Source organism: Leptodactylus fuscus, chromosome 5 (assembly GCF_031893055.1).
Source record: "Leptodactylus fuscus isolate aLepFus1 chromosome 5, aLepFus1.hap2, whole genome shotgun sequence".
NCBI classification, from domain to species: Eukaryota; Metazoa; Chordata; class Amphibia; order Anura; family Leptodactylidae; genus Leptodactylus; species Leptodactylus fuscus.
Window position 1 is genome coordinate 203,231,049 of NC_134269.1, and position 27,814 is coordinate 203,258,862.

Sequence of the window (27,814 nt, forward strand, 5' to 3'; positions counted from 1 at the left end):
CGGAGAAGACATCTAAAGGTAGGAGAAGAATAGACTCTTAAGGCTATTCCTATGTGTTTGGTCTTGAAAAAAAGGGTATCCAATGATAGGATCCCTTTAAATTACCAATGCTGATCTGTTACTTGGTACATGGTCCTGTGGAGGTTATACAAGATTACTTACCTTTTATTCTGTGGAATAGTTGGCAGTACTGATATTACTCTTATCTTGGCATTCTTCTACCCAGACACCACTCAATACTGTGCCAAATGAATAAGGCTACAGTGACACTGACAAAGGAGTTGTTCCTAATAAAACTCAACAGGTGAGCAAAACCTGGAATTTTTTCAGATTTTTACACTTATTTTTTGTGTAAATATAACATTGTTACCGTATTTTTCGGACTATAAGACGCACTTTTTTCCCCAAAAAATTTGGGGGGAAAAGAAGGGTGCGTCTTATAGTCTGAATGTGGCGCCTGGTACCCGCCGTAATAGAGAGGCGAATGCCGGCAAGGGATAGACGCCGGGGCCTGAGACATCGCTGCACTCCTCTTCCCTGCATGAAGCCAGCAGCTGCAGGAGTGATGCTATTCCGCTCCTCCGTCCCCCCGCCGCTGGCTTCATGCAGGGCAGGGTAGCGATGTCTCAGGCCCCGGCGTCTATCCCTCCCCGGCATCCTCCTCTCTAGTACAGCGGATGCCGGGTCAGTATCGGTGGCCCCTTCTCCCCCGGGGCCGGTCCCCACCGGCCCCATACCTGTAAAGTTGCAGGCCGGCTCCTGCGCGGAGATATCGCAGGAGCCGACCTGTTCGGGTGACAGCCGGGAGCCTAATGAGGCTCCCAGGCCTGTCACTGCTATATATTAGTATTGCGGCTGGGTCTATGACCAGCCGTAATACTAATAGACAGAATGTCCCATAGACGGCAATACAGTTGTATTGCCGTCTATGGGACTTGCAATCAAGTGACCGCAGGTTCAAGCCCCCGGGGGGGGGAGTAAAATAGTAAAAAAAAAAAAAAAAAAAAAAAAAAAAAAAACCTTTAAAAATAAAAATATGAAATAAAAGTTCTAAATCACCTCCTGTCCCTAGAATATATATATAAAAAAAGTAGAAAATCATATATCATAAACCACCGGGTTTTTTTTTCAATACAAGGTGATCTAAGCAATAGATATTCCCCAAAATGGTATAACTAAAAAGTACATCTGGCCCCGCAAAAAAAAAAAACACTATGCGTCCCCGTACAGCTGCAGGGTCACCTGTCAATGTGGCCTTGCAGCTGTTGCAAAACTACAACTCCCATATATTAAATATTTTACCATTTTTTGCTTCAATTTTTTTTTCCCCTATTTTCCTCCTCTAAAACCTAGGTGCGTCTTATAGTCCAGTGTGTCTTATAGTCCAAAAAATACGGTAGTTGCCACAAACTCTGAAGTGGCAGTATAAGGACAGACTCAAAGAGAATCTTTCATGTCCTCGGGCACATGCGGTTCTATATATAGAACGAGTGCACGGTTGGCTTTATGTGCCCCTGGGCTGGAGAGATTGGTGTTGTTAGTTTCGGCACCGATCTGTCCACTGTCAGAAAGGTGTTCTTGACAGTCTAACTGGGCTGTGGGGGACCTCCCTCTTCCCACCACCAGATGGCATCTCAGTAGGGGACGTATAGCTTCAGTGTGCCAGCATGTGCAGAGGACTGGCATAATGCCCCAAACTATAGAGCTAAATATATCCCTGACCCCCTACAGTAAGAAAGTAGACACAAAGCATATAACGGCACACTGGTATTTGAATGTGACTTTTCTATTACAAAGTTATACAAACCATTTATGTAAAAGGTCACTATATACAAAGCAAATCCTATGTACAGTACAAAGTGCTGAGCTATAGAGCTGAATCCTGCAGCCTCTACATTAAAACGTTCAGTGGTTAAAAAAAAATAAAATTAAAAACCAGGAAAGGAACTTGTGTTTGGGTAAGTTCATTGCCGCCATATTCTACCTTTTCACAGCTGTCTGTAGCAGAGAACGCAAGAGGAACAGTCTATGTAGGAGAGCGGCGGCCGGCTCGGCCCCTAGACAAGTCCGCTGCCGGAAGCGAGCGAGCGAAATGTCCACCTCCGATTCAGTGATGTCCTCTGACTGACGTAACCGCAACTGTGGTCTCTTCAGAATTTCATCCGTACGGTCTCCGATGGGTGTTCTCAGGTGATCTGCAAGGAAATGGATGTAAAGAATAGTAATAGCCAGTCTGTCACATTGCTAGAAGGACAAACATGGCATCTGCTTTCATCAAAGGGACGCAAAAGACAGGGAGCGAGTGGCTGCCGCACATCTCCAACACCCTTAAGGGACGGTAGAATGATGTATTCTGAATGTACATAAGGATCTAATGGGACTACCCCATGAAATAGAGAGAGTTGTGTAGCCAACACTCCTGACCCAGAGAGCACGGTGCTGGCCCTTGTTCATAACTGACGTTTCCTAATAAGATTGTAGTTTACAGGAATATAGTATAGCAGTAGCAATTTGTCTTTTGCCACCACCAAAATCAGACTATCCAAGTCTGTCTTGTTATCCTACAAACAAGATAAGATTTTGGGAAGTTTTCTCAATCCATAACATAGCTTTAGACGTCCCAAGGGTGTTGGCTCCAACAGTAAGGCAGAAAATGAAGAGTAATTCTGACAGATTCGGCACACATTTGTGACTTTTGACTGTGAATTAAAGAGGACCTTTCATGGTTTGGGGCACATGCAGTTCTATATACTGCTGGAAAGATGACAGTGCGCTGAATTCAGCGCAGTCGGCTTTCCCGATCTGTGCCCCAGGTAAAGGGCTTTCGGTCCCGGTACCGTAGCTCTTTACAGTCAGAAGGGCGTTTCTGACAGTCTGTCAGGTACGTCCTTCTCTACAGCAGCGCCTATCGCACTGTACAGTGTGAGCGGGGAGGAACGCCCCCTTCCTTCCTGATAATACTCGTATATGGACGAGCACTGTGAGCAGAGGGAGGGGGCGTTCCTCCCCGCTCACACTGTACAGCGCGATAGGCGCTGCTGTAGAGAAGGACGTACCTGACAGACTGTCAGAAACGCCCTTCTGACTGTAAAGAGCTACGGTATTGGGACCGAAAGCGCTTTACCCAGGGCACAGATCGGGAAAGCCGACTGCGCTGAATTCAGTGCACTGTCAGCTTTCCAGCAGTATATAAAACTACCTGTGCCCTGGACCATGAAAGGTCCTCTTTAAGCTCATGAGTATTTGCTACCCCCCAAACCCTCTGAGTGAACTGCCCCTCAGGGTCAGTGCACAGTTGTTTTGGCGCTGATTTTGCTGCTGAATACGCCTCAAAATTGTGTGCACTGACCCCAAGGCTGAGTTCAGACTGTTTTTAGGTCTGGATTTTGTCAGTCAAAATCCTGACCCCCAGAAAAAATAAATTGCGGTTTGTTCCTGCTTGTGAAAGAAAGCGGCAATGTGCCTTTTCTTCAGGCAGATTCTACGGCCGGTTCAGCTGCAGACATCCACCTGAAGACAATCCCACCTCCCGACTAAGCCCATTCATTTGGGCCTAATCCGGAGCGGAGTGCTGTGACTGGATGCTGGTGCGCTGCAGCGGCATCCAGTCGCAATATCTTTTTTTTTTGGTCTGGAATCTGAGGCGGCCTCCACGTTAAATTTCAGACCAAAAAACGCCATCTGAACTCAGCCTAAGGGTAAGTTTTCCCCAAGTTGAAGAAAATGATTCAACTTCAGGGATTACAGCAGATTTTCCACTTGTCTAAATTTTGCATCAAATTTCATATCTGCCTTCTCCTGTAAGTCATGAGGACAATAAGATTTACCTTATTCAGTGTCCTATTGTAATGAGGCTGAATAAATAATAAAGCAGCCGTTCTATTACAGGCCCTTCACGGTCTTGTAGAAGTGACAGGCTTATTCTGCAGCTCTGTACAGATACAGTTAAACAAGTTTCTTGAGAGATCCAATACATTTTTTGTGGGTCAGGCTGTAGATACCATTGTAGGCAATGTATGCCACCTTTAGGCTCCCCCAATTCCATTGTTTGGGAGGCAAAATTATCCCCTCCACCTCCCAATAAGTGTTCAACACTCCAGCCCTCAGTATGGTCACCCCAGATTAGGAATCGGTCACAGAAACTTACCTGTTACAATAGTCTGTAAACTCAGGCAGAGTGTAATAATATGATGCAGCATTTCGTCCCATCTTTCCCAATCTGGACCCTGTAAAGCAAAAGTAGAAGTGATGGGCAGGAAAGTGGGATAGGTGTAAAGTTATGGATCTGGGCGAAGAATTGGGGAAACTGAATATCAGCAACCAGTGCCAGGCAGCTGCTGCCAAGGATAATATAGTCATGAGAGGCATCGAGACGGGCACAGATGCCCATGACTAGGATATAGTTTTGCCTCTGTACAAGCAACGTGGAATACTGTGCAATTTTGGGCAGCTGAACTACAGTCGGTACCAAAGTTATTAGAAACTTGTGGTTGTCTATGTGTGTACAGCTTAAGTGGCAATTTGACTTCAGTATACAAATATATGACAGTACAGAGATCTCTCAGGATCACTTTGCACCTAGCCCTGTAACCGTAACAAGGGGGCATCACCTAAATCTCCAGGGAGTGTTTACACCACAGTCGTAGATGAGGCTTTACAGTAACAGTGGTGATACTATGCAACCACAGGATTGTTATGGCTGATGACTAGTACACGAGGGTCCTGGATGCCTTTCCTGAAAATGAGGAGCTCACAACTTATTGGAACTAGTGCACAGTCCTATTAATGTGACCAGCGCCTATTTTTGACGTCAACGATAAATAACCAATGGCAGAAGGCGCGTGTCATCAGCCATCTGGGCGCACTCATCATTGTGGAAGGCACAATGGATCAACACAAGTATGCATCTATCCTTGCGGACCATGTTCACCCCTACATGCAAATTGTTTTTCCTCAGGATGATGGCATCTACCAGCAGGACAATGTGACATGTCATAAAGCTCACAGTGTACGTGTGTGGTTGGAGGAGCACCAGGATGAGGTTACCGTACTCCCTTGGCCAGCAAATTCCCCGGACTTGAACCCAATCGAGAATCTGTGGGATCACCTCGATCGGTGGATGCTCAACCGCATAGCCTAGCGCCGCTGGCCACGGCACTGGAGTCGGCATGGCTCAGCATCCCAGTGACATCATCACAACATCCCCTCTCTTCCTGCACGTCTCGCAGCGGTCCACTCTGCCAAAGGGGGTTATTCTGGATTTTGACAGGTGGTCACATTAATGTGACTGGACTGTGTATTTTGGGACTGGGCACCAACACAGGGATTTATTTTGGTTACAATATTTGGAGTTTTGAATAACTTTTATTCCTACTATAGAACAATTTATTAAAAGGCACAGCCTACCGTATATACTCAAGTATAAGCCAACTTTTTCAGCACATTTTTCATGCTGATAATGCTTTCCTCGGCTTATACACGATTCAGGGTCCACGGAGCACAGAAAACTGGAAGGACCTGAAAGGGAGAGGTCCTTTAGTGCTACTGCTGTGATTGGCTTGTCATGAGGTCATGTGACTGTCAAAGCTCCTGTAGCCACTGGTATGTAACATCTGCAGATAAGGTGGAGTCTAAATCCTAGTAGCTCCGCCCACACCAGAGTCCGATCACATGGTCATGACGTCATCAGAGGTCCTTTAGCACACTAGGATTTAGCATCTCCCCTGCAGATGAGTGGCCAGGATTCATTGTGTCTTATGGAAGATGTCTGTTGTATGGAGGAGAGGAAGCTCCAGTAACGTGACACACAGGGACCTTCCTTTAGTTACTCTGCCTATTAATGTCAGGCATTTGGGGTTATAAATTTAGTTTCAGTAACTCCATGTGCCTCACATTAAGTTAACCCCATCATGTCCCTCATATTAATCCCTGTGTGCCCCATATAAGGGTTACTAATATGTGAGACTAATGAAGGACCTTAATTACGAAGATACCTTATTACCTCCATATGTCCCACATATCAGTAACTGTTATGTGAGGCACACAGGGGTTAATGTGAAGGACATGATGGGGTTAACCGCTATTAGTATGATCCCCATGGAGTTACTAAGCTGTAATGTAAGCGGCCAGCTGCGTGCATCGATTTCAATGCGTGCGTGCTGTTCGGATCGGCTGATCCGAACAGTACTCGCTCAACTCTACACATGACCAGACTTTATCTGCAATGGTGGATTCCCCCCTTTGGCTTATACTAGAGTCAATAAGTTTTCCCAGGTTTTTTTGTGGTAAAATTAGGGGTCTGTGCTTATATTCGGGTCGGCTTATACTACAGTATATACGGTAGTTTGGTGCATTTGGAATAACTTTTTCCCTTCACAACCTGCCAAGATAGTCAAACGTCTGTTAAAGGGAAACTCCACTCAAAACCTGATATTTTGTATTCTGGTATTTCATGTCACATGCTTTTTCCTTGCTATCGATATAAAATGAGACTGTTGCAGATTAACTCTGTTAGGGGGCATTCACACGGAGTAACTGCGGCGTTTACGAGCGCTCCCATTGAAGTGAATGGGAAGTGTTCGGCAGTCTGCCGTAACACCGGCGTGTACAGCTGTGATACACGTCCGGCGTTACTCCGTGTGAATGCCCCCTTATACAGGCTCTGGTGACCCTTTCCCATGTGCCTGAGGGCCTGGGTGTCACCCATAACAGGCTTCAGCACTACCTGTATAATGAAATGACATGAACTGTACCACACAAGTCTTACACAGGGGAGCAGAATCTCAGATATCAAAGCCAGCACCTATCATCTCTGATATCTAGTGTTGCCGCCATGTTTATAGACTTATGGTCTTCACTTATACAGAAGGAAAGAACGATGACCGTAGCTGTAGAGGATAAGAGTGCGGTTTCCAATAAAGTTACCAACTCTATTCGAAAGCTTAAAGGGGTTGTCCCATCACAAGGATCCTATCTATACTGCTAATTTATTTGGATTTAAGACTTTTCCTAAATGCATTGCTTTATCAAAACTGCTTTGTTTGGCCGTTATCTTAATTTATTCACTTCATTGTTTACACTAAATTTCTATGGCCCTTGGGATTATCTACTCATTTGTCAAGTGATGTAGCTGCCTGCTCTCAGGGGGAAGGGAGGGGCTGGGAGTAGCTCTGAGCTGTTTGTGTCTGATAAGTAGTGGAGTTTCTCAGAGAGCTCTGGGATTTCTGAGCTCTTATCAGTCGGTTTAATTGAATTTGGCTGATAAGGGCTGAGATAGGGAGTCTGTTACCTCTGTATGTAATGCAAACTGACTCAAATCCAGCTCTGCTACATCAGCTTCACACTGTGGTAATTCATTTACAACCAATCCCGTACAAGTGAAACCCCGCCCACCAATGTGCCGATAAAAGCAGGAAGTGAAGAGAGCACAACAGCCTGCAGGTTAGTGAACGTACGTCATGGGAATACCCCTTTTAAATACTATCTGACCAATGATGTTAAATAGAGACATGACAAGAACAGTCGCCTATGTGATATATTGTTTAGTAAGCAGATTCTGACCATTATTACTCACCTGACTCTCCAGCTGTAGTGTAGAATTGGTAAGGAAGTGAAGAATTTTTCCGAGAGAAAGGGACAAATTTGGGACTGGAGGAGATAGACATCCGTGATCAAAGATTACCTCCAGGATCTTTGCCCGGAGTAGACCGTTTTCTGTGCTCTTAAAGAACATCTCTCTGTGGGAATTAAAAAATAATAATGTATAGTGTAACTAACACAAAATAAACTGCAGTACTGAGATATATAGATTAGATAGATAGAAGGTAAAGATAAAGTGTATTCACATTTATTAGTTCTTTGCTCTGGCCAGAGGCTCAAAGGATCCCTAATCACAAGTGACTAGCACTCATTTCCCCAATTAAGGAGGACCCAGCATGTGCGCCCTCCTCCCCGACCCGCATTCCTGGTCCTAGGACAGTGACCGACCATGTTACGGACCCACAAATTACAGTCGTGTGAATGGGGCTTTACAGAGATATCAATAATACAAACAACTTTGTACTGAAAGGTAAAGCGATCTGCATTTAGTACTTTGAACAATTAATGTTCACTCATTACATCGCACAGGATTTGTTTAATAGTGACTGTGCAATGTTATTACAGCCTGTACTAATATCACATCTGCAATAAAACAGATACTGTGTGATATAAATAGTGAGGGGACTCCAGACAGTTTTATATGCTCTGCAGCGGCACGGCGCGCGCCCCCCCCCTCCTCCTCCCACAGGATTATATGCTCCACAGTGGCACCCACACAGTATTATATGCTTATCAATATGCCCCCCCAGTAATATATGCTCCTCAGTGCCCCCCCCCCCCCCAGTATTATATGCTACTCAGTACACTCCCCAATATTATATTCTCCTCAGTACCCCCTCCACACACCATATTATATGCTTCTCAGTACCCCCCCTCCACACACCATATTATATGCTCCTCAGTACCCCCCCTCCACACACCATATTATATGCTCCTCAGTACCCCCCTCCACACACATTATATGCTCCTCCGTAATCCCCCCACACACAGTACCCCCCTCCACACACCATATTATATGCGCCTCAGTAATCCCCCCACACACACACACACACCATATTATATGCTCCTCAGTACCCCCCTCCACACACCATATTATATGCTCCTCAGTAATCCTCCCTCCACACACCATATTATATGCTCCTCAGTACCCCACACATGCAGTATTACATGCTCCTCAATACACATCCTCCCCGTGTTATATGTTCCTCAATACGCAAACTAATCGAAAGTACAGAAACCCAAACTGAGCATAAGCTATTCATTTATGAAAACTGTAATGGATATCATATTATAGAGGTAGGAAATAAAAAGTTGAAGCTTCATACAGCAAGTTTTTGTTTAAAAAAAATTAAAATACCTCTGTTGTCTTGTTTTTAGGATGGTCACATAAGGAAAGATGTAGTCTGCCATCTTGTTTGAGGTCATTGTGGGAGAGTTATCCACATCCACAGCTATGGAGAGCATACGCTGTAACAGATAAATTATCCTGGACCAAAAACAACAAGAATTCAGGTTTTTTTTTTTTTTATTGTAAAAGCAAAATATGAATTAGAAAAAAAAAAAAAAGTCCTTACCTTTGCAGGTTGGACTGTGAGAGGGAATCCTGTCCGGTCTCGGTTACAAGTTTCACGGCATCTATTAACCAGTCAATGACTTGTCTGCAACACATTACATACAGGATAGTGGGATTACGAGGACTGGCGGTATAAATAATCATGACTGCTGTAGTAAGTAAAGTGTCTAGTTGGGGCGGGGGGTGTAGTTGACCCTTATTGAGGTGATGTGACATTACCAAATAGGCCCATGCGAGTTATACCTCCTTAGTAGGTAGCGTACCCCAGACAGTAGTATAGTGTGATGTAAAACCTCTCCTGAAGACCAGCTCTTAAAGCAGACCACAGATTCAGTTTTCCATACTAGCCATCTTTTTGGCAAGACCACCTTCTAGAGAGGTAGCCTTCCAAAAGACGACTGCTAGTAAGGATGTGAGCTTTTGGAAAGTTCACTGTATGTCAAATGCAAAATCTCAGCATAACATTCATTGTACTATCTACATGTCTAGGGATATCAAAGTAGATGGTACTATAGAAATAGAACAGCTTTCCTGACCAACTCCACCGCTCTCCGCTTCACTTACTTGACATTACCAAAGCTCTTGTCACATGAAAGCATAGATCTACACAGACATCTATGCAGGGTCCGCCGCTGTAAGCAGAGGTGGAAATCGTCATCTAAGGTTTGTACCACGTACTGGAGGAAGAGGGGACAAGGCTGGGTTTCCTAAACAGAAATGAGAGGAAAAAAAAAAAAAAGTTATCTGTATCTACTGTATATCCATCTATCCTACTAATATCAAATGTAAAAGTTTGGATGTTTGTTCCTCAATCACACAGACGGCAGAACATTATGAATTTATGTTCACATACTATATTACACTGCTCCTGCAGCAGCTTATCTCAGCCACGTCTGTTATCTATGTGTAAACATACACTAACCCTCAGTCCATTCTGTACATCCACTTGCCTATTATCTGATCTGCTCCAGGCAGTGCTAACGCACTGGACAGGAATATAGCTTTAATCCACATTGGCAGTTTGCTACTTTTAAACATGCCGGGAAAAAGAAAATCTAATTTGTTGCAAAATTCTAAAACAACGAGAGCTATAAAGGAGCCAGAAGTCACAGAGTTCTCCTCAAGTGGAGCTGAGGGGGATCATCCGCACCAACAACACACTCATTATATGGCGTCCCAGCGAGCTGCTGGAACAATCACGGGCACACAAGCTCAATTGTTCCATCAGAAGGAATGAATTCCTGTGGCCAGCTTTTCCCTGAGATGGAAACAGGCTAGAGAAAGTCTTTCTTCCCATTCAGATCCATTCTCCAGATCGCTCGTGATACAAGTATCTGCCTTCACAGCCTCCTAGGAAGTGAACTCCTCTACAGGCAGCCATGGAGCCTGGGCCAGCAATTCCATCCAACCCCCCCATACACGCCTGCTCCACATGTATTCTTAATTGGAAGAGCCGAGGGACCCTCCTGCCTGCAGCCGATCTGCCCTGGACATGCTGCTTATACCGCGACACAGTAAGTCTATAGTTTACCGTATTTTTCGGACTATAAGACGCACCCAGGTTTTAGAGGAGGAAAATAGGGAAAAAAAATTTTGAAGCAAAAACTGGTAAAATATTTACTATATGGGAGTTGTAGTTTTGCAACAGCTGCAAGGCCACATTGACAGGTGACCCTGCAGCTGTACGGGGATGCATAGAGCGTTTTTTTTTTGCGGGGCCAGCTGTACTTTTTAGTTATACCATTTTGGGGAATGTCTATTTCTTAGATCACCTTGTATTGAAAAAAAAACAGGAGGTGATTTAGAACTTTTATTTTATATTTTTATTATATATTTTAAAGTTTTTTGTTTGTTTTTTTTTTTCACTATTTTATTCCCCCCCGGGGGCTTGAGCCTGCGGTCACTTGATTGCAAGTCCCATAGACGGCAATACAACTGTATTGCTGTCTATGGGACATTCTGTCTATTAGTATTACGGCTGGTCATAGACCCAGCCGCAATACTAATATATAGCAGTGACAGGCCTGGGAGCCTCATTAGGCTCCTGGCTCTCACCCGAACAGGTCGGCTCCTGCGATATCGCCGCGCATGAGCCGGCCTGCAACGTCACAGGTACGGGGCCGGTGGGGACCGGCCCCGGGGGAGAAGAGGCCACCGATACTGACCCGGCATCCGCTGTACTAGAGAGGCGGATGCCGGGGAGGGATAGAAGCCATCACAGGTGCCGGGGCCTGAGACATCGCTCCTCTGCCCTGCCTGAAGCCAGCGGTGGGGGGACGGAGGAGCGGAATAGCATCACTCCTCCCGCTGCTGGCTTCATGCAGGACAGAGGAGCGCAGCGATGTCTCAGGCCCCGGCGTCTATCACTTGCCGGCTTCCGCCTCTCTATTACAGCGGATGCCAGGAGCCACATTCAGACTATAAGACGCACCCTTCTTTTCCCCCCAAATTTTGGGGAAAAAAAGTGCGTCTTATAGTCCGAAAAATACGGTATATATTTCTAGGTCCAGCCTCATTTCCCCATCTTTTGCTTCTGATCAGGCTTAGAGATGAGATTATGGGTGTAAAGTTGGGTCAGTTTTCAGTGGCTTTGGAGTTTATAGACGTGTACTGACAGGGTCCCCCTGAATGGGGAAAAGCTGGGTTACCTAAATGACCGGTCACTTTTATACTAATATAGGAAAGATTAAGGTTTCCCAAATCTCTTCCCGCACAGCTCTCTCTACGTTTGTCTGGCGTTATGTGACTGTCTTATTGAGGATTTTTATTGAGGTCCTCTGTGTTACTACAATCCTTTGTACATTACATTACAATATGGATAGCGCTCACCTGTTTTGACATCACCTCTGATAGGAGGTCCCAGTCCCAGGCCACTGACTCAGAGGTAGCTGGATGTAGTCTGGGAATGTAAGAGGTCAAATGGTTAAATAGCAGCAACAATATTACAGCTGGACAGAAATGTTATTTATATAGCGCCAACATATTCCGCAGCGCTGTACAATTTGTAGGGTTCAAATACAGACAGATACATTACAAAGAGAATCATTTCACACAATGGGACTGAGGGCCCTGCTCGCAAGAGCTTACAATCTATGAGGTAGAGGGGGTGACACAAGAGGTAGCAGGGGCGGCATTGCTTATACAGGGGTCAGACACTCCTGTAATAGAGATTACTGTCATTACACAAACATAAGACTTTATGAGCTGTCACCAGTCGTGTCCTGTAACATGTGGATGGTTCCTGGACATATAGAGTTAGCCTGAAATGGCCTCATATCATGTGGGGAAATGTGGGAGCGGGGACAGAGGAGGGTTAAATTTTGGGGATTCTAATTATAGTACGGAAGGGTTTACGTTAGGAATTGTGATAGGCCTGTCTGATAAGATGTGTCTTTAGTTTGCGTTTGAAACTGTAGAAGTTGTGAGTTAATCTTATTGTCCGGGGTAGAGCATTCCAGAGAAGTGGTGCAGCTCGGGAGAAGTCTTGTATACGAGCGTGGGAGGTTCTGATAATAGAGGATGTAAGTGTTAGGTCATTGAGTGAGCGGAGAACACGGGTTGGATGGTAGACAGAGATGAGGGAAGAAATGTATGGAGGTGCGGCATTATGGAGAGCCTTGTGGATGAGAGTGATAACTTTATATTTTATTCTATAATGAATAGGCAGCCAGTGTAGTGACCGGCACAGACCGGAGGCATCGCTGTAGCGTCTAGCCTGATAGATGAGCCTGGCCACTGCATTCAGAATAGATTGTAGAGGGGAGAGTTTAGTGAGGGGAAGACTGATTAGTAAGGAGTTACAGTAGTCAAGGCGAGAATGAATTAAGGTGACAGTGTCTTTAATGTATCTCTGGTGAGGAAAGGACGTATTCTGGAGATGTTTTTGAGGTGGAGGTGACATGAACGTGCGAGTGATTCAATATGAGGGGTGAAGGAAAGGTCTGCATCAAACATGACCCCGAGGCAGCGGCCCTGCTGCCTAGGAGTTATAGTAAGGCCTGAGACTGCAATGGATATATCAGGGACAGATCTGTTAGATGGTGGAAACAGTAGTAGTTCAGTCTTAGAGAGATTTAGTTTCAGATAGAGCGAGGACATGATATTAGAGACAGCAGAGAGACAGTCACTGGTGTTCTGTATGAGTGCAGGGGTGATGTCACAGGAAGATGGCAGGGATCATGCAGACAGGGAAATAGTTCACCATCTTCTTTCCTGTCCGCGTGATTCGTGCGGGCAGCACGCGGTAAGCACCCCGACCCCATTATAGTCTATGGGGGTCCATGTGCCTTAAGAGCACAGCACTTGCGTTTGTATTCCGTTCGGGGGGCCCCATACGGATTTCTCCGGACGGAATCCAAACGCTGATGTGAGCGAGGGGCGAGACCTGAGGGCTGGCAGCACATCCCAACTCACATGAGGTTATACGTTGCTTACAAGTGCATAAATACTGAGCAGCTGACAAGAATATGTTTGTCGCCCTCCGGCATATTTACACAGGGCAAATATAGAGAATAAGCTCTTCCCACACACCGGGCCTTTCTATGGGGCTTTGGAACACCCCCAGCTCCTGTTATTCCTGTGAAGGCAGTTTTGCTTCCAGACAGAAGTTTTTGTAAAAAAAAAAAAAAAAAAAAAAAAAAAAAAAAAAATTTAACTTGCAAAGCATTTGCAATTTTAAATTACTGGAAATGGCGCCACCTAGTGGATAACTGGAGTACGTATGGATATTATCACTGCCGATATTCTTCAAAGGAAAAGTTAATGAATGATGACTATAAGGGTAAGTTCACACGGGGTATTTTGGTCAGGTTTGGAGGCCGTATCCGCCTCAAAATCCTGACCAAAAAGATGGCTCCCATTGAAATCAATGAGGGCCATTCAGTTCTTCTTTCCGAAAGCCGTTTATTCCGGCCCGCGGGAAAAAGAAGCGAGATGGTCAATTCTTTCAGGCGGAGTCGCCTCGCGACACTCCCATTCATTTGGGCCTAATCTGGAGTGGAGCGCGTGACTGGATGCCAGTGCACTATACCAGTATGTTGGCCTCCTCCTCAGGTTCCGGACCAAAAAACCGCGTGTGACCTTACCCTTAGTTCGGTGGTAGGACCTTTGCAGCCTCCTTAACAGGACGATAACCCCCAAACAGCAGTCAGTGGACGGGGACTCTTAGAAGAGATGTTCTGGTTTGGCTGTATTCCCAGAAAACAAAGCGTTGTCTATGGGGAACTACCTTCAGAAGGAGGCGTGATTAGATTTTCCCTCCGAGGACAAAGACTTCCCCGAGCCCTTTATACACGGCATACTGTTACTCTGCAGCTTTGACTATACCAATCTGTACATGAGCCGATAATCGTGCACCCATATACGGCTGTGCAGGTTACACTCTTACCTCTGGACTTTCATCAGGACCATGTAAGCTTCTTGTCTGGTGGTTTGTTCCTCTGCTCCCAGCAGGATGGAGCGGATGACATGGCCGACGATGTCTTTTGGTGGGTAGAGATTTGTGGTTGTAAACTCGGACAGAAAATATAAGGTGCCTTGATGGAAGTTTTCATCCCTCGTGTTGTTCACTATGTTCATACGACTTAATGGCATTGGCGCCGGCTGCAGGCTCTGAAACGGCAAAGTGTGTACTGAAGCTTAGTCAACCGATCTAGGGTTTTTATATTGACAGATTGGAGTCGGGAAGGAATTTTTTCCCTTGAAATGGGGCAATTGGCATAAACCTCATGGGGGTTTTTGCCTTCCTCTGGATCAGCACTGTAGGGATTGTAAGGTTATAGGTTGGACTTGATGGACTGATGTCTTCATCCAACCTCATCTACTATGTAACTAGAGCACCAAGGAGTTCAGTTCGTTCACTGTAATAGAAAGGAACGGTCCAGGATAAGAAAACACTCCTGGTATAGGAAGCCGTGAATAAAAGTCTGAAAAAAGTTTGACTCAAATGTCCAAATAAAGTGATTAATATCATATTAGTGCAAGTTCACACGGCAGAAAAGCTCAATCAGACATCTGCCAGGTAACGAGCTTTGCACCTGTGTACTCATCACATGACCATGGACCGTAAATCACATGACCATGGTCAGAGTTTTATCCACTAGAGGTAACAGAATGAATGACAACAAGCAGAGATCTAGAAAACCGTGAGGAATTGATACAGAAAGTGTATTGGAGAGTTGTATATCCTTTTATTGTACAAACAATAACATTTGTTTCTCAATATTGGTCTGAAAGTGGCCAACCCCTTTAAGAAAAGCTATTCTCCTACCTTTAGAAGTCTTCTCCGCGCCACTGTTTTGTAGAAATCCTGGTTTTCTTCTGTATGCAAATGAGTTCTCTCGCAGCACTGGAGGCGGTCCCAATGCTGCGAGGGAAATCTCCGGCGACACCTCCATCTCTGCCTGGAATGGCCTCTCCCTGCGTCTTCTTCCGCAGCTGGGTTCATACTTCTAGGCCTTGGGCAGAGCTGACTGCGAAAGCCCACAGCCATTTTCTTGTGGCCACTTACCCCAGCCACAAGAAAATGGCCGCTTACGCTAGTTTACTGTGTAAGCGGCCACAGGAAAATTGCCATGGGCATGCGCAATTGGCTCTGCCCAAGGCCTAGAAGTTTGAACCAACTCTGGATGAATATGCAGGGAGAGGGCGTTCCAGAAGAAGATGGAGGCGACGCTGGAGAGTTCTCTCGCAGCGTTGGGACCGCCCCTAGTGCTGCGAGAGAACTGATTTGCATACAGAAGAAAACCAGGTTTTCTACGGAACGGCGGCACGGAGACTTCTTAAAGCTAGCCCTATGTGTTAGGGGCAAAAAATTGCTTTTTAATTATTGAATCCCTTTAAAGAAAAGAAATTCTTCTTTTCCAATTCTTGTGCACCTGAAGATCGAGACTGTTCTGTCTCGGCGGCACAATAACCGGTTTTTGTGGTCTACTCCTCTCTAGACTTTTTACAACCACTGGCCTTTTTCCCAAATTAGAGAAGCTTTGTCGCTGCCGTCTGCCTGGCAGGCCGCCATTTATAAAGGAGACAAAGCCAGACTATTGAAAGAAGAAAAAGTTGGGAGTTGGTGGTTTGGCCTACAGCCCTGGTGGCAATGACACTTCCATAATGGGCACCTTTGTAAGGAGAGCGCTAGTCACAGACAGCAAACACCACACACACAAGAGATGGCACTTCTTACCTTGTCATGTCTTAACCTACAAGAAAACATATGGCTGACTGGAGGCTTCTTGAAGTATCTAAGTTTATACAGAAGTGGGCTGTTGATTTGGGCAGACTGGCTACAGGGCGCTGGCTCCGAGCCTCCCCACATGGCGGTAACAGTAGCCGTGGTGGAGCTGGTGATGTGCTGCACCTGGGTAGCAGGCTCTGGATTGTGAATGGCTTGATGGGTCCGATCTTCTAAGTGTGAAGAGTTTACATAGGGGGGCTTCGTGTTGCTTTCAGAAGGAAGATGTGATTCCCAACCTGCAGGAAGCCCATCGTCTGGTTGGCAGGGCTCAGTTATACTCTCTGCAGAGCACAGGCTGCTGTTGGAACTCGACGGCCCATGAAATTCCACATAGTCGCCATTACAGGACGACGCCACAGCCATAGGGTAGCTGAACACATCACTGACCAGGTCTACGTCTTCGGACAAGGAACTGATACATGTGTCTTCAGGGTTAGTCTGCTGCTGTGACGGCATATATAAGGAGTCATCTTCAGGACTGGTCAAGTCTATTGCGTCCTCTGAGCTTGTGTCACTTGTATCGCTGTTACCAGTCAGATCTATGATATCCTGAAACAAAGGAAAGTAACGTTACACACTGCACATGGCGGTATACTGGCGCACGGATATTAACCAGCAGAAATAAGGCCGTTCTCAGGTCAGCAGCAATGTGCCTGCCATAAACAAGACGCTAGCAAGAAATGGTCAGGGCTGCGGTCATACAGGTACGAGTGAGGGATCACACTGGTAAGGACTGCTGGACCCTGCACAGATAAATTGGCTTAAAGGGATTTTCCAGGTAATTTTTTTGTGTGCGTGTCAGTGCTATTAATGGGTTAATAAATGCACCCATATACCTTGTGTTTTGAGCGATTTCTGGGAGCTCCTTGTGTACAAGGGTTCAGCTTCCTGCTATGTGACTTCCACACTAACCCCTCTCCTTCCCTCTGCATACACCCCCTCCCTGTTTCTCTAGCTACCCTGCCCACTACTAGCCCTTCCTTACTCACTCAGCCCAACCCCCGACCCTATTATATACTTACCATCCAGGCTTGGACAGCTCCCTCTTTACTAATTCTGCAGGCACGCAGAATTAGTTTTTTGGTCAGGATTTTGAGGCTGTATCCACCTCAAAATCCTGACCAAAAAGACGGCTCCCATTGAAATCAGGAAAAAAGAACGTACATGCTCATTCTTCAGGCGGAGTCACCTCGCGAATACACCTGAAGACACGCCCTCTCTGCTAGGCCTGTTCTTTTGGGCCTAATCCGGAGCAGAGTGTGCAATTCACTGCATCGGCATCCAGTTGCGGCTACCCGTATTTTGGACTGGAACCTGAGGCAGCCTCCACTTCAGGTTCAGGACCAAAAAACCCCGTGTGAACTTACCCTAACAGTTATTGATCCATCCTGATGACACTAGTTATTGACTGGTGATTGTTATTATGCTGTGTATAGGGTTAAGTCAATGCAAGACCTCACGATAACCAGAAAGATCTGGTGCCCTTACCTGTATGCTACCACCGTGTTTGCTGGGACTGACCTGACTCCTTTGTTTGTATACTGGACTCAGGCTCCATAGACTTCTATAAGTTTTTTTAATTACCGTATATACTCGAATATAAGCCGAGGCCCCTAATTTTACCACAAAAAACTGGGAAAACTTATTGACTCGAGTATAAGCCGAGGGGGGGAAATGCAGCAGCTACTGGAAAATTTCAAAAATTAAAATGGTCGGAGTTTTTGGGTGCAGTAGTTTCTGGGGAAGGGGAGGGGGTGTTTTGGTTGTCTGTCTGCCCCTTCCCTGAGATTCAGGACTGTTTTTTTTCTCCTCACTTGGAATTCAGCCTGGCTGACTATAGGGGATCTGCAGTGCTCCTATTAACCCCTTCCCGACGGAACAGGAGCACTGCAGATCCCCTATATTCAGTAGACCGGGTACTGTCAGACACAGGGAGACCTAATGTGTATGTGTGTCACAGTCATTTCCTACTTTTATATGTATTCTAGGGAAAGGAGGGATTTACAACTTTTATTTTATTTTTTTTTGCACTATTTTATGGGAGATTCTATACATTGATATTGTGGCTGTTTTTTTTTGTTTTTTTTTTGCTGACTCGAGCATAAGCCGAGGGGGGCTTTTTCAGCACAAAAACTGGGCTGAAAAATTCAGCTTATACTCGAGTATATATGGGACCTAAATTTTGGATGTTAGGTTTTATTTTGCTGGGGAGGAGAGGTTAATAAGTTTGCAAAATCTGATCATTCCTTTTAAAATCTAGATTTCCCCAGCTCCCATACTAACTGCTATATACCCCTTCTTTACTGGGATACTATATCTGGTAGAACAGGGGCTAGACCAGGGGTAGGGAACCTTCGGCTCTCCAGCTGCTATGAAACTACAACTCCCAACATGCTCCATTCACTTCAATGGAAGTTCCCAGAACAGCAGAGCCAGTATGCATGCTGGGAGTTGTAGTTTTGCAACAGCTGGAGAGCCGTACGTTCCCTACCCCTGGGCTAGAGGATACGGCTGTAACCTGACAGAATGAATGTCACGCAGAATCTGCCTCCTATTGTTTTCAATGGAAGGCAAAGATCATGGCAGGGCACCAAAAAAACAAAAAAAGTCTTGCTTGAACTTGCTGTGGATTCCAAAGTTTGAGACTCTAGGCCTAAGATGAATGGGCCCAACCAGCAGCAATATAATGCCAAAGCCTGTCAGCTGTAGCGGGGTTCCCCCTTATTTGAACATTCGCTCAGTGAGACGATCCATTCATCTCTTCCTCACAGACGAGCGAGATTTGGAACAAGTCTGGCACCAGCAAACGAAACCAGGCGCGGTGCATTGTAGGGGGTGTTATACTGAGCGCCCCCACACCTTTATATAATAATACTGCATATCCTACAATACCTGGAGAAGCCATTTGTTGCAAATGCAAATGATGCTGACGTGAAATGGAGATGCCAGGGCCAGAATATGGAGACTTATTTGCATAGCTATAAAAAGGTCTTACAAACAAATGTTCAACTTAACCCCTACAGTGCCCTGTGTCTGGTTTAATAGCAACTTGCCCTTTAAAACTGGCCATAGACTTTAGGGAACTGTTGGCTAAATGCACATCACCTGACATATCCCTCCCCACTCCCCCATACACCCTGTCTAGAATGTATATAGTCTATATGTGGTGAGGGTCATGAGCAGCTGCCACATACCACAGATTGGGCATGTTTAACTACAACCCCCTGACCCCTGATCTGGAGCCACAAGGCAGTTCCGCACATTAGAAGGATTGTGTGGTCTTCCAAGTCCCATTTCTCAGGCCGCACTAGTCCTTGAGGTCTTGTCACTCTCCTTATTTAGTGGACATGTGTGATTTGGGGTATAGAGAATGTGAATAGAGATGTTATTTTCTAGAAGGGCCCGGTCACATCACAATTTGATCAATGTTCCCGATTAGTTTTGCAGATACAAAGAAAGTTGTAAGAAACAGACATTAAAAATGGAAACTGGTGAGCGGCCGTCTACATGGGGTCATAGTCAGACGCTATTCAGATCACAGATCCTTCCATGTGTTTAATGCAAAGATAAAAATATAAATATAAACATTGAAGTCCATGTAAACAGAAAACCTTCTGGCCTTTTCTGCATCCATTAAATTGATGTATAAACATGATATGAAGAAAGGCTTAGACTGCTAGAACAAAGACCTGAAACCCTGTTAGGTGAAGAGTGGCCCCCTGCCCTGTATAACCAGCTATTTACCCAATATAAGGGGCCCCCTGCCCTGTATAACCAGCTATTTACCCAATATAAGGGGCCCCTGCTCTGTATAACCAGCTATTTACCCAATATAAGGGGCCCCCTGCCCTGTATAACCAGCTATTTACCCAATATAAGGGGCCCCCTGCCCTGTATAACCAGCTATTTACCCAATATAAGGGGCCCCCTGCCCTGTATAACCAGCTATTTACCCAATATAAGGGGCTCCCCACCCTGTATAACTGGCTACCTACCCAATATAAGGGGCTCCCCACCCTGTATAACCGGCTACCTACCCAATATAAGGGGCTCCCCACCCTGTATAACCGGCTACCTACCCAATATACGGGGCTCCCCACCCTGTATAACCGGCTACCTACCCAATATAAGGGGCTCCGCACCCTGTATAACCGGCTACCTACCCAATATACGGGGCTCCCCACCCTGTATAACCGGCTACCTACCCAATATAAGGGGCTCCCCACCCTGTATAACCGGCTACCTACCCAATATAAGGGGCTCCCTGCCCTGTATAACCGGCTACCTACCCAATATAAGGGGCTCCCCTGCCCTGTATAACCGGCTACCTACCCAATATACGGGGCCCCCTACAACCACTGGCGGTTCTCAGACCATGTGACACTGATAAGTGGGACCCCAGAGCCCCCTGTAGTACATTAGTCAGGTTTCCATGGCTGCCGACTACACCTCCGGACGAGCCATCTATCCCTCACACTTGTTGCCCTTAGGCGACCCGACTACGTTCCGCACCAGAGGAGGCCGCCTGCTGTACTGGGATAGCCGTAGAGCTGAAGCCCGAGCCACGTTCCTATCTATTCCCCTATAGCCATCACTCTACCCCCGACCTCCTCACCCACACCCGTCAGCAGCTTTCACTTTCACTTCTCAGGAGACGGACCTCCCTACCGTTACATAACCTGCCGCTGTTACCGGTGACAACCAGGGGTGACCGCTACACCCCGACATAAAGATTTCCTCCTCACCTCACGTGACGGCGGCGCTGACCACACCCACTCGTTTCCCACCTGTGTAGGTGAGGCGCTATGCCGCCGCCGCTTCCGCCTGCTTCTTCTCTGCCATGTCTGCTCGTCTTCCTCGGAGTCCTCTAAGAGACTTATGACCTCGTCCATGGCGGACTCGTGTGTGACAGGACGGCAGGAGCCGCCATAGAAGTTACTGCGCCCGGACTCCGCACAACAAGGCGGCACCCGACATGCCCGCCTACTGACTGCAGCCGCCCCGGAGTCCCCGCTATATCAACAGGGCCAGCAATGGCGTGCTGTGATTGGCCGGCTCATTAGGTAGCCACGCCTCCCACGTGCCCCGCTCTGGTTTGCTCAGGCATGTGAGGAAGGTGTGAACACTGCCCTGTCAATAACATAACATTTCCTCCAATTCTTACAAGTTCTAGCAATACACTTACAATAAGGGATTGTTTATAGATAAGGTGAAGATTTATTTCCTGAGCTTCCTGTGACAAAAGACGCCATGACAGAAACTTAAAGGGATTCTACCATTAAAACCCTTTTTTTTGTGGATAAGACATCGGAATAGCCTTTAGAAAGGCTATTCGTCTCTTACCTTTAGATGCGATCTCCGCCGCACCGTTCCTTAGAAATACCGGTTTTTACCGGTATGCAAATTAGTTCTCTCGTAGCAATGGGGGCGTCCCCACTGCTGCTCGAAAACAGGCTCCAGTGCCGCCTCTATCTTCTGCGGGATCCTACCCTTCTTTCTTCGGCGTCACCTCCGACGCCTGCGCAGTTGGTTCTGCCAGTGAGACACTAGTAGAGCCGACTGCGCATGCGCGCAATTGCAGCGTCGGAACTATGGCCGCAGGCATGCGCAGTCGGCTCTACTAGAGTCTCAGTGGCAGAGCCAACTGCGCAGGCGCCGAAGAAAGAAGGGTAGGATCCCGCAGAAGATAGAGGCGGCACTGGAGCCTGTTTTCGAGCAGCAGTGGGGACGCCCCCATTGCTACGAGAGAACTAATTTGCATACCGGTAAAAACCGGAAGAAAGAAGGGGAGGATCCAGCTGAAGATAGAGGCGTCGCAGGATCGTTTTCTCGAGCAGCAGTGGGGACGCCCCCATCGCATTTCCAGTGCTGGGGCCCGCCCCCATCGCTGCGAATTAACTAATTTGCATACCAGTATTTCTAAGAAACGGTGCGGCGGAGATCACATCTAAAGGTAAGAGACGAATAGCCTTTCTAAAGACTATTCCGACGTCTTATCCACAAAAAAAGGGTTTTAATGGTAGAATCCCTTTAACACCTCCAATTATGGTCAGTGGGGTCTATCGGGGTACAGTGGGTGTCATGCACAGATCTGGCACTTGTGTTGTTACTAGGGTTGAGCCAATCTTGAGATTTCAGGATCGATTTTAAAATCCGATCATTTTCCAGCCGATCCCGATCGTGAAATTTGCTCGATCGCCGATCGGATCCGATCTTTCCCGGTCCCGATTGCTCAACCCTCATTATCTTTAAAGATGTTAGCTGAAAGCCGGAAGTAATTAATGCCCCCCACTTACGTTCAGGAAGTCCACTTGGGGACCCCCGAATGGAAACCTATACGCATTAAAAAGTAGTTAACTGGGAAACCCGTGGACCCCATAGACTATAATGGAGTCCATGTGGTTTCCGCACAAAACATGCGGGAGAGAAAAGTCCTGCAAGCAGCACCCAATGTATGCCGGGTCTGCCAAGCACTAGCAAGGAAAATGTTTATGCAGCCTATCAGGTAATATAATAATTTGTATTTGTTTTATTGTACAAATATTTACAATTGATACCAAAATATTCTATTTTCTGTTTACTGCAAGTTTGTATTTGTTTTCCTTGTTGAGGCTAAAATAGTGACAATTCCTCAAGTGAAACTCCCCTGACAATATATACCCTTATTCTGAGTCTCCCAAACAGCTGAGACACGCGTTCTCTTATTTGTTTTGACAGGTGGCGTGGCGGGGGGTGATGGGGCACGGCTTCTTACTCTCAGGTGTAACGTGCTGTATATTTAGCACTGTGTGAAGACAGACTTGTGCAAATGTATCCCAGTATTAAAACTTAAAGGGTAAGTCCACACTTACACAATGTCTCTATAAAGCTAGATTTCAGATTGAAGGGGTTGTCCGGAATAACTAGAAATTAGGGTTGAGGGATTGGGAAAGATCGGATCCCGATCGGCGATCGAACAAATTTCACAATCGGGATCGGCTGGGAAATGATCGGAAATCGGATTTTAAAATCGATCCTGAAATCTCAAGATCGGCTCAACCCTACTACAAATCCCTACACTAGTCTAAGCACCCTCCTACCTTCTAAATATCATTATTTATCCAAAAAATGTATAGTCACCCATATCCCTGGGGCGGTCATGTGGCCAAAGACACAAATGTTCTCGTGTCAAGCTTCTGGGGCTCGATGGATAGTGACAGTGGCGAAACTACCGCCATAGCAGCAGAGGCAGCTGCCACAGGGCCCGGGACATTAGGGGCTACTATGGGGCATAATACTGTGTGCAGGGGCCACTATGGGGGATAATACTGTGTGCAGGGGCCACTATGGGGGATAATACTGCGTGCAGGGGACACTATGGGGGATAATACTTTGTGCAGGGACCACTATTGGGGATAATACTGTGTGCCGGGGCCACTATGGGGGATAATACTGTGTGCAGGGGCCACTATGGGGGATAATACTGTGTGCAGGAGCCACTATGGGGGATAATACTGTGTGCAGGGGCCACTATGGGGGATAATACTGTGTGCAGGGGCCACTATGGGGGATAATACTGTGTGCAGGGGCCACTATGGGGGATAATACTTTGTGCAGGGACCACTATTGGGGATAATACTGTGTGCCGGGGCCACTATGGAGGATAATACTGTGTGCAGGGGCCACTATGGGGGATAATACTGTGTGCAGGAGCCACTATGGGGGATAATACTGTGTGCAGGGGCCACTATGGGGGATAATACTGTGTGAAGGGGCCACTATGGGGCATAATAGAACGCGCAGGAATGCGTAGGAGGGGCTCGGTCGAGGCCTTCTGCGTCGGTCGGGGGGCGTGTCAAAAGTTCGCCACGGGGCCCCGCCATTCCTAGTTACGCCACTGGATAGTGAGTTTGTTTTAAGCCCACATGACCCTAGTGGTTTTCCGTAGATTAACCACAATTTTACATCTGTAGTTTTTGCAGATCAGCGTCTGAGCTGTAGAAACCGTCCACACAATATGGAGCAGGTTCTATGGCTGTAACTGCGGCAAAGACTGAACAATACAGGTATATGGGATTATACAAGTCATGTTGTGGATCTGTGACTATGGATACAATACGGACATGTTTGTTTGTGCAATTCAGATCCATTTTGAGTGACAGTACAAACCACTACAGTCGTGTGCAAGTCTCCTAATGGGGTGAAACTGATGGAAAGTTATAGGATAATGAAAATGATATATTTCAGAAATATGACCTCTTTCTATATTTATTCAAATACTCAGACTTTCCATGTCTGCATCCTGCCTGTCTCTATGCAAATCTGTTTAATCGGTCTCCATTCCTGACGTGCTAGCAGATTTGCATAGCTCTGATTTTCTCTGCTTTGCTTCATCGGATTCAGCCCCATATCAATTTTTCACACTATCCAAAGAATAGATCAGATGTGATTTGTGGTGGTCCGAGCCCCAGACCCCATACAGATCAGCTGTTGCAGTAGCCTTCTTAAGACTGCATGGAACACCACCTCTATAAGTAGTGGTTCCGGGGAATTGCAGCTCTGACCCTATCACATGCATAAGCGATGCACTACTCATCCACAAGCAATGTTCGTCACCCAGAGGCTCCTGCAACAGCTGATCTGCGCCACGCTCGTGTGTTAGATACCTACAAATCAGTTACTAATGACTGAGGATAAGTCTTCACTATGAAAAAAATCGATTTGGGGCCAGAAAACCCCTTTAAGAGCCCCTTTGGACCTGAAAGAACCCCTTGTATAATGGTGTTATCTAGAGATTTTTAATCCTATAAAGAAAAATGACATTGTTAGTATTTGAACCCAGAATGTTCTGAGTCCCGGGCTACTGGGAATTCTGGACAATTTCTTGTTCCTAGTTAATCTTGTCTTGATTGCCTAATTAGCTCCACCCTTGGACTTCCTATATTTAAGCCAGATTCCTCCTTGCCAGATTATTGGGCTTTTAGCCTTTACCCCTCGTTCACATCAGTGTTTAGATTCCGGTCGGGGACCCCCGAACGGAATACCAAATGCAATGGCAAGCGGTGTGCTGTAAAAACACACAAATTCCCATAGATCCCCAGGGATTGTGCGGACAGGAAAGTAGTTCACAATCTACTTTCCTGTCCGCATGATTCGTGTGGGCAGCGTGCGGCAAGCTCATGGACCCCATTATAGTCTAGGTAGACCAGTATGATAAGGAGCAGGGTATAATAATAATAATAATAATACATTTTATTTATATAGCGCCAACATATTCCGCAGCACTGTACAATTTATAGGGTTCAGATACAGACATACATAACAAAGAACGTCATTTCACACAATGGGACTGAGGGCCCTGCTCAAAAGAGCTTACAATCTATGAGGTAGAGGGGGTGACACAAGAGGTAGCAGGGGCGGCATTGCTTATACAGTGTTCAGACAATTTTGTGCATTAGGAATTGTGATAGGTCTGTCTGAAAAGATGCGTCTTTAGTTTGCGTTTGAAACTGTAGAAGTTGGGAGTTAATCTTATTGTCCGGGGTAGAGCATTCCAGAGAAGTGGTGCAGCTCGGGAGAACTCTTGTATACGAGCGTGGGAGGTTCTGATAATAGAGGATGTAAGTGTTAGGTCATTGAGTGAGCGGAGAGCACGGGTTGGGCGGTAGACAGAGATGAGGGAAGAAATGTAGGGAGGTGCGGCATTATGGAGAGCCTTGTGGATGAGAGTAATAACTTTATATTTTATTCTATAATGAATAGGCAGCCAATGTAGTGACTGGCACAGACCAGAGGCATCGCTGTAGCGTCTAGCCTGGTAGATGAGCCTGGCCGCTGCATTCAGAATAGATTATAGAGGGGAGAGTTTAGTGAGGGGAAGACCGATTAGTGAGGAGTTACAGTAGTCAAGGCGAGAATGAATCAGAGAGACAATAAGTGTCTTTATGTATCTCTGGTAAGGAAAGGGAGTATTCTGGAGATGTTTTTGAGGTGGAGGTGACATGAACGTGCGAGTGATTCAATATGAGGGGTGAAGGAAAGGTCTGCGTCAAATATGACCCCGAGGCAGCGGGCATGCTGCCTAGGAGTTATAGTAAGGCCTGAGACTGCAGTGGATATATCAGGGAAAGATCTGTTAGATGGTGGAAACAGTAGTAGTTCAGTCTTAGAGAGATTTAGTTTCAGATAGAGCGAGGACATGATATTAGAGACAGCAGAGAGACAGTCACTGGTGTTCTGTATGAGTGCAGGGGTGATGTCACGGGAAGATGTGTATAATTGGGTGTCATCAGCATAAAGATGGTACCTGAAGCCAAATCTGGCGATGGTTTGTCCAATGGGGGCTGTGTAGAGAGAAAAGAGGGCAGGGGGACAAGGACCGAGCCCTGAGGATTCCCAACAGCAAGGGAAAGAGGGGAGGAAACAGAGCCCGCAAATGATACACTGAAAGTGCGGTCTGAGAGAAAAGAGGAGAACCAGGAGAGCGCAGTGTCATTGAGGCCGACTGAGCGGAGCATAGTGAGGAGAAGTTGATGGTCAACAGTGTCAAAAGCTGCAGAGAGGTCCAGAAGAATAAGAAGAGAGAAGTCACCATTGGATTTAGCCTTTAGTAGATCATTAGAGACTTTTGTGAGAGCTGTTTCAGTAGAGTGCAGAGCGCGGAAACCAGATTGTAAGGGGTCAAGCAGAGAGTTAGCAGAGAGATAACGGATTAACCGAGAATAAACCAGGCGTTCCAAAAGTTTAGAGATGAAGGGGAGGTTAGAGACGGGTCGATAGTTAGCAGCACAGGATGGGTCCAGGGAGGGTTTTTTCAGTAGCGGGGTTATAACAGCATGCTTGAAGGAGGATGGGAAGATTCCAGAAGAGAGAGAGAGGTTAAATATTTTAGTAAGGTAAGTAGTGACAGCAGGGGACAGAGATTGGAGAAGGTGTGAGGGGAAGGGGTCACTACTGCAGGTTGTAGGGCGAGATGAAGAAAGTAGCTGGGAAACTTCCTCTTCTGTAACAGGTTCAAAAGATGAGAATGGACAGTCTGAAGTGCGGCTGGTGAGGGGATCAGTACTATCGTAGGTGTGGGAGTCAATGCCACCTGGGGCTTGGGCAGTAATTTCCTGACGGATCTTATCAATTTTATCATGGAAATACATGGCCAGGTCATCAGCACTAAGGTCTGTGAATGGCGTCTGTACCTTGGGTGTGAGTAAGGAGTGAAAGGTTTCAAAAAGCCTTTTAGGGTTGCTGGAGAGAGAAGAGATGAGGGCGGTGAAATAGTCTTGTTTGGCGAGGTAAAGGGCAGAGCTATATGTTTTAAGCATAAACTTGAAGTGTAGGACCAGTATGATAAGGAGCAGGGTATAGGACCAGTATGATAAGGAGCAGGGTAGAGGACCAGTATGATAAGGAGCAGGGTATGAGACCAGTATGATAAG

General features: G+C 46.3%; 1 protein-coding gene across 1 annotated transcript; it reads right to left on the minus strand.

Moving 5' to 3' along the window:
- Positions 1-1,888: 1,888 nt before the first annotated feature.
- SIMC1 (SUMO interacting motifs containing 1) lies at positions 1,889-21,362 on the minus strand. Its single transcript, XM_075273601.1, has 10 exons — positions 21,149-21,362; positions 16,353-16,952; positions 14,559-14,782; positions 12,002-12,071; positions 9,737-9,879; positions 9,174-9,257; positions 8,957-9,085; positions 7,574-7,736; positions 4,148-4,226; positions 1,889-2,195 (listed from the first exon to the last, which is right to left on the minus strand). Exons 1-10 carry the CDS (start codon positions 21,293-21,295, stop codon positions 1,981-1,983), a joined length of 1,854 nt encoding a protein of 617 aa, XP_075129702.1. The 5' UTR covers positions 21,296-21,362; the 3' UTR covers positions 1,889-1,980.
- Positions 21,363-27,814: the final 6,452 nt, after the last annotated feature.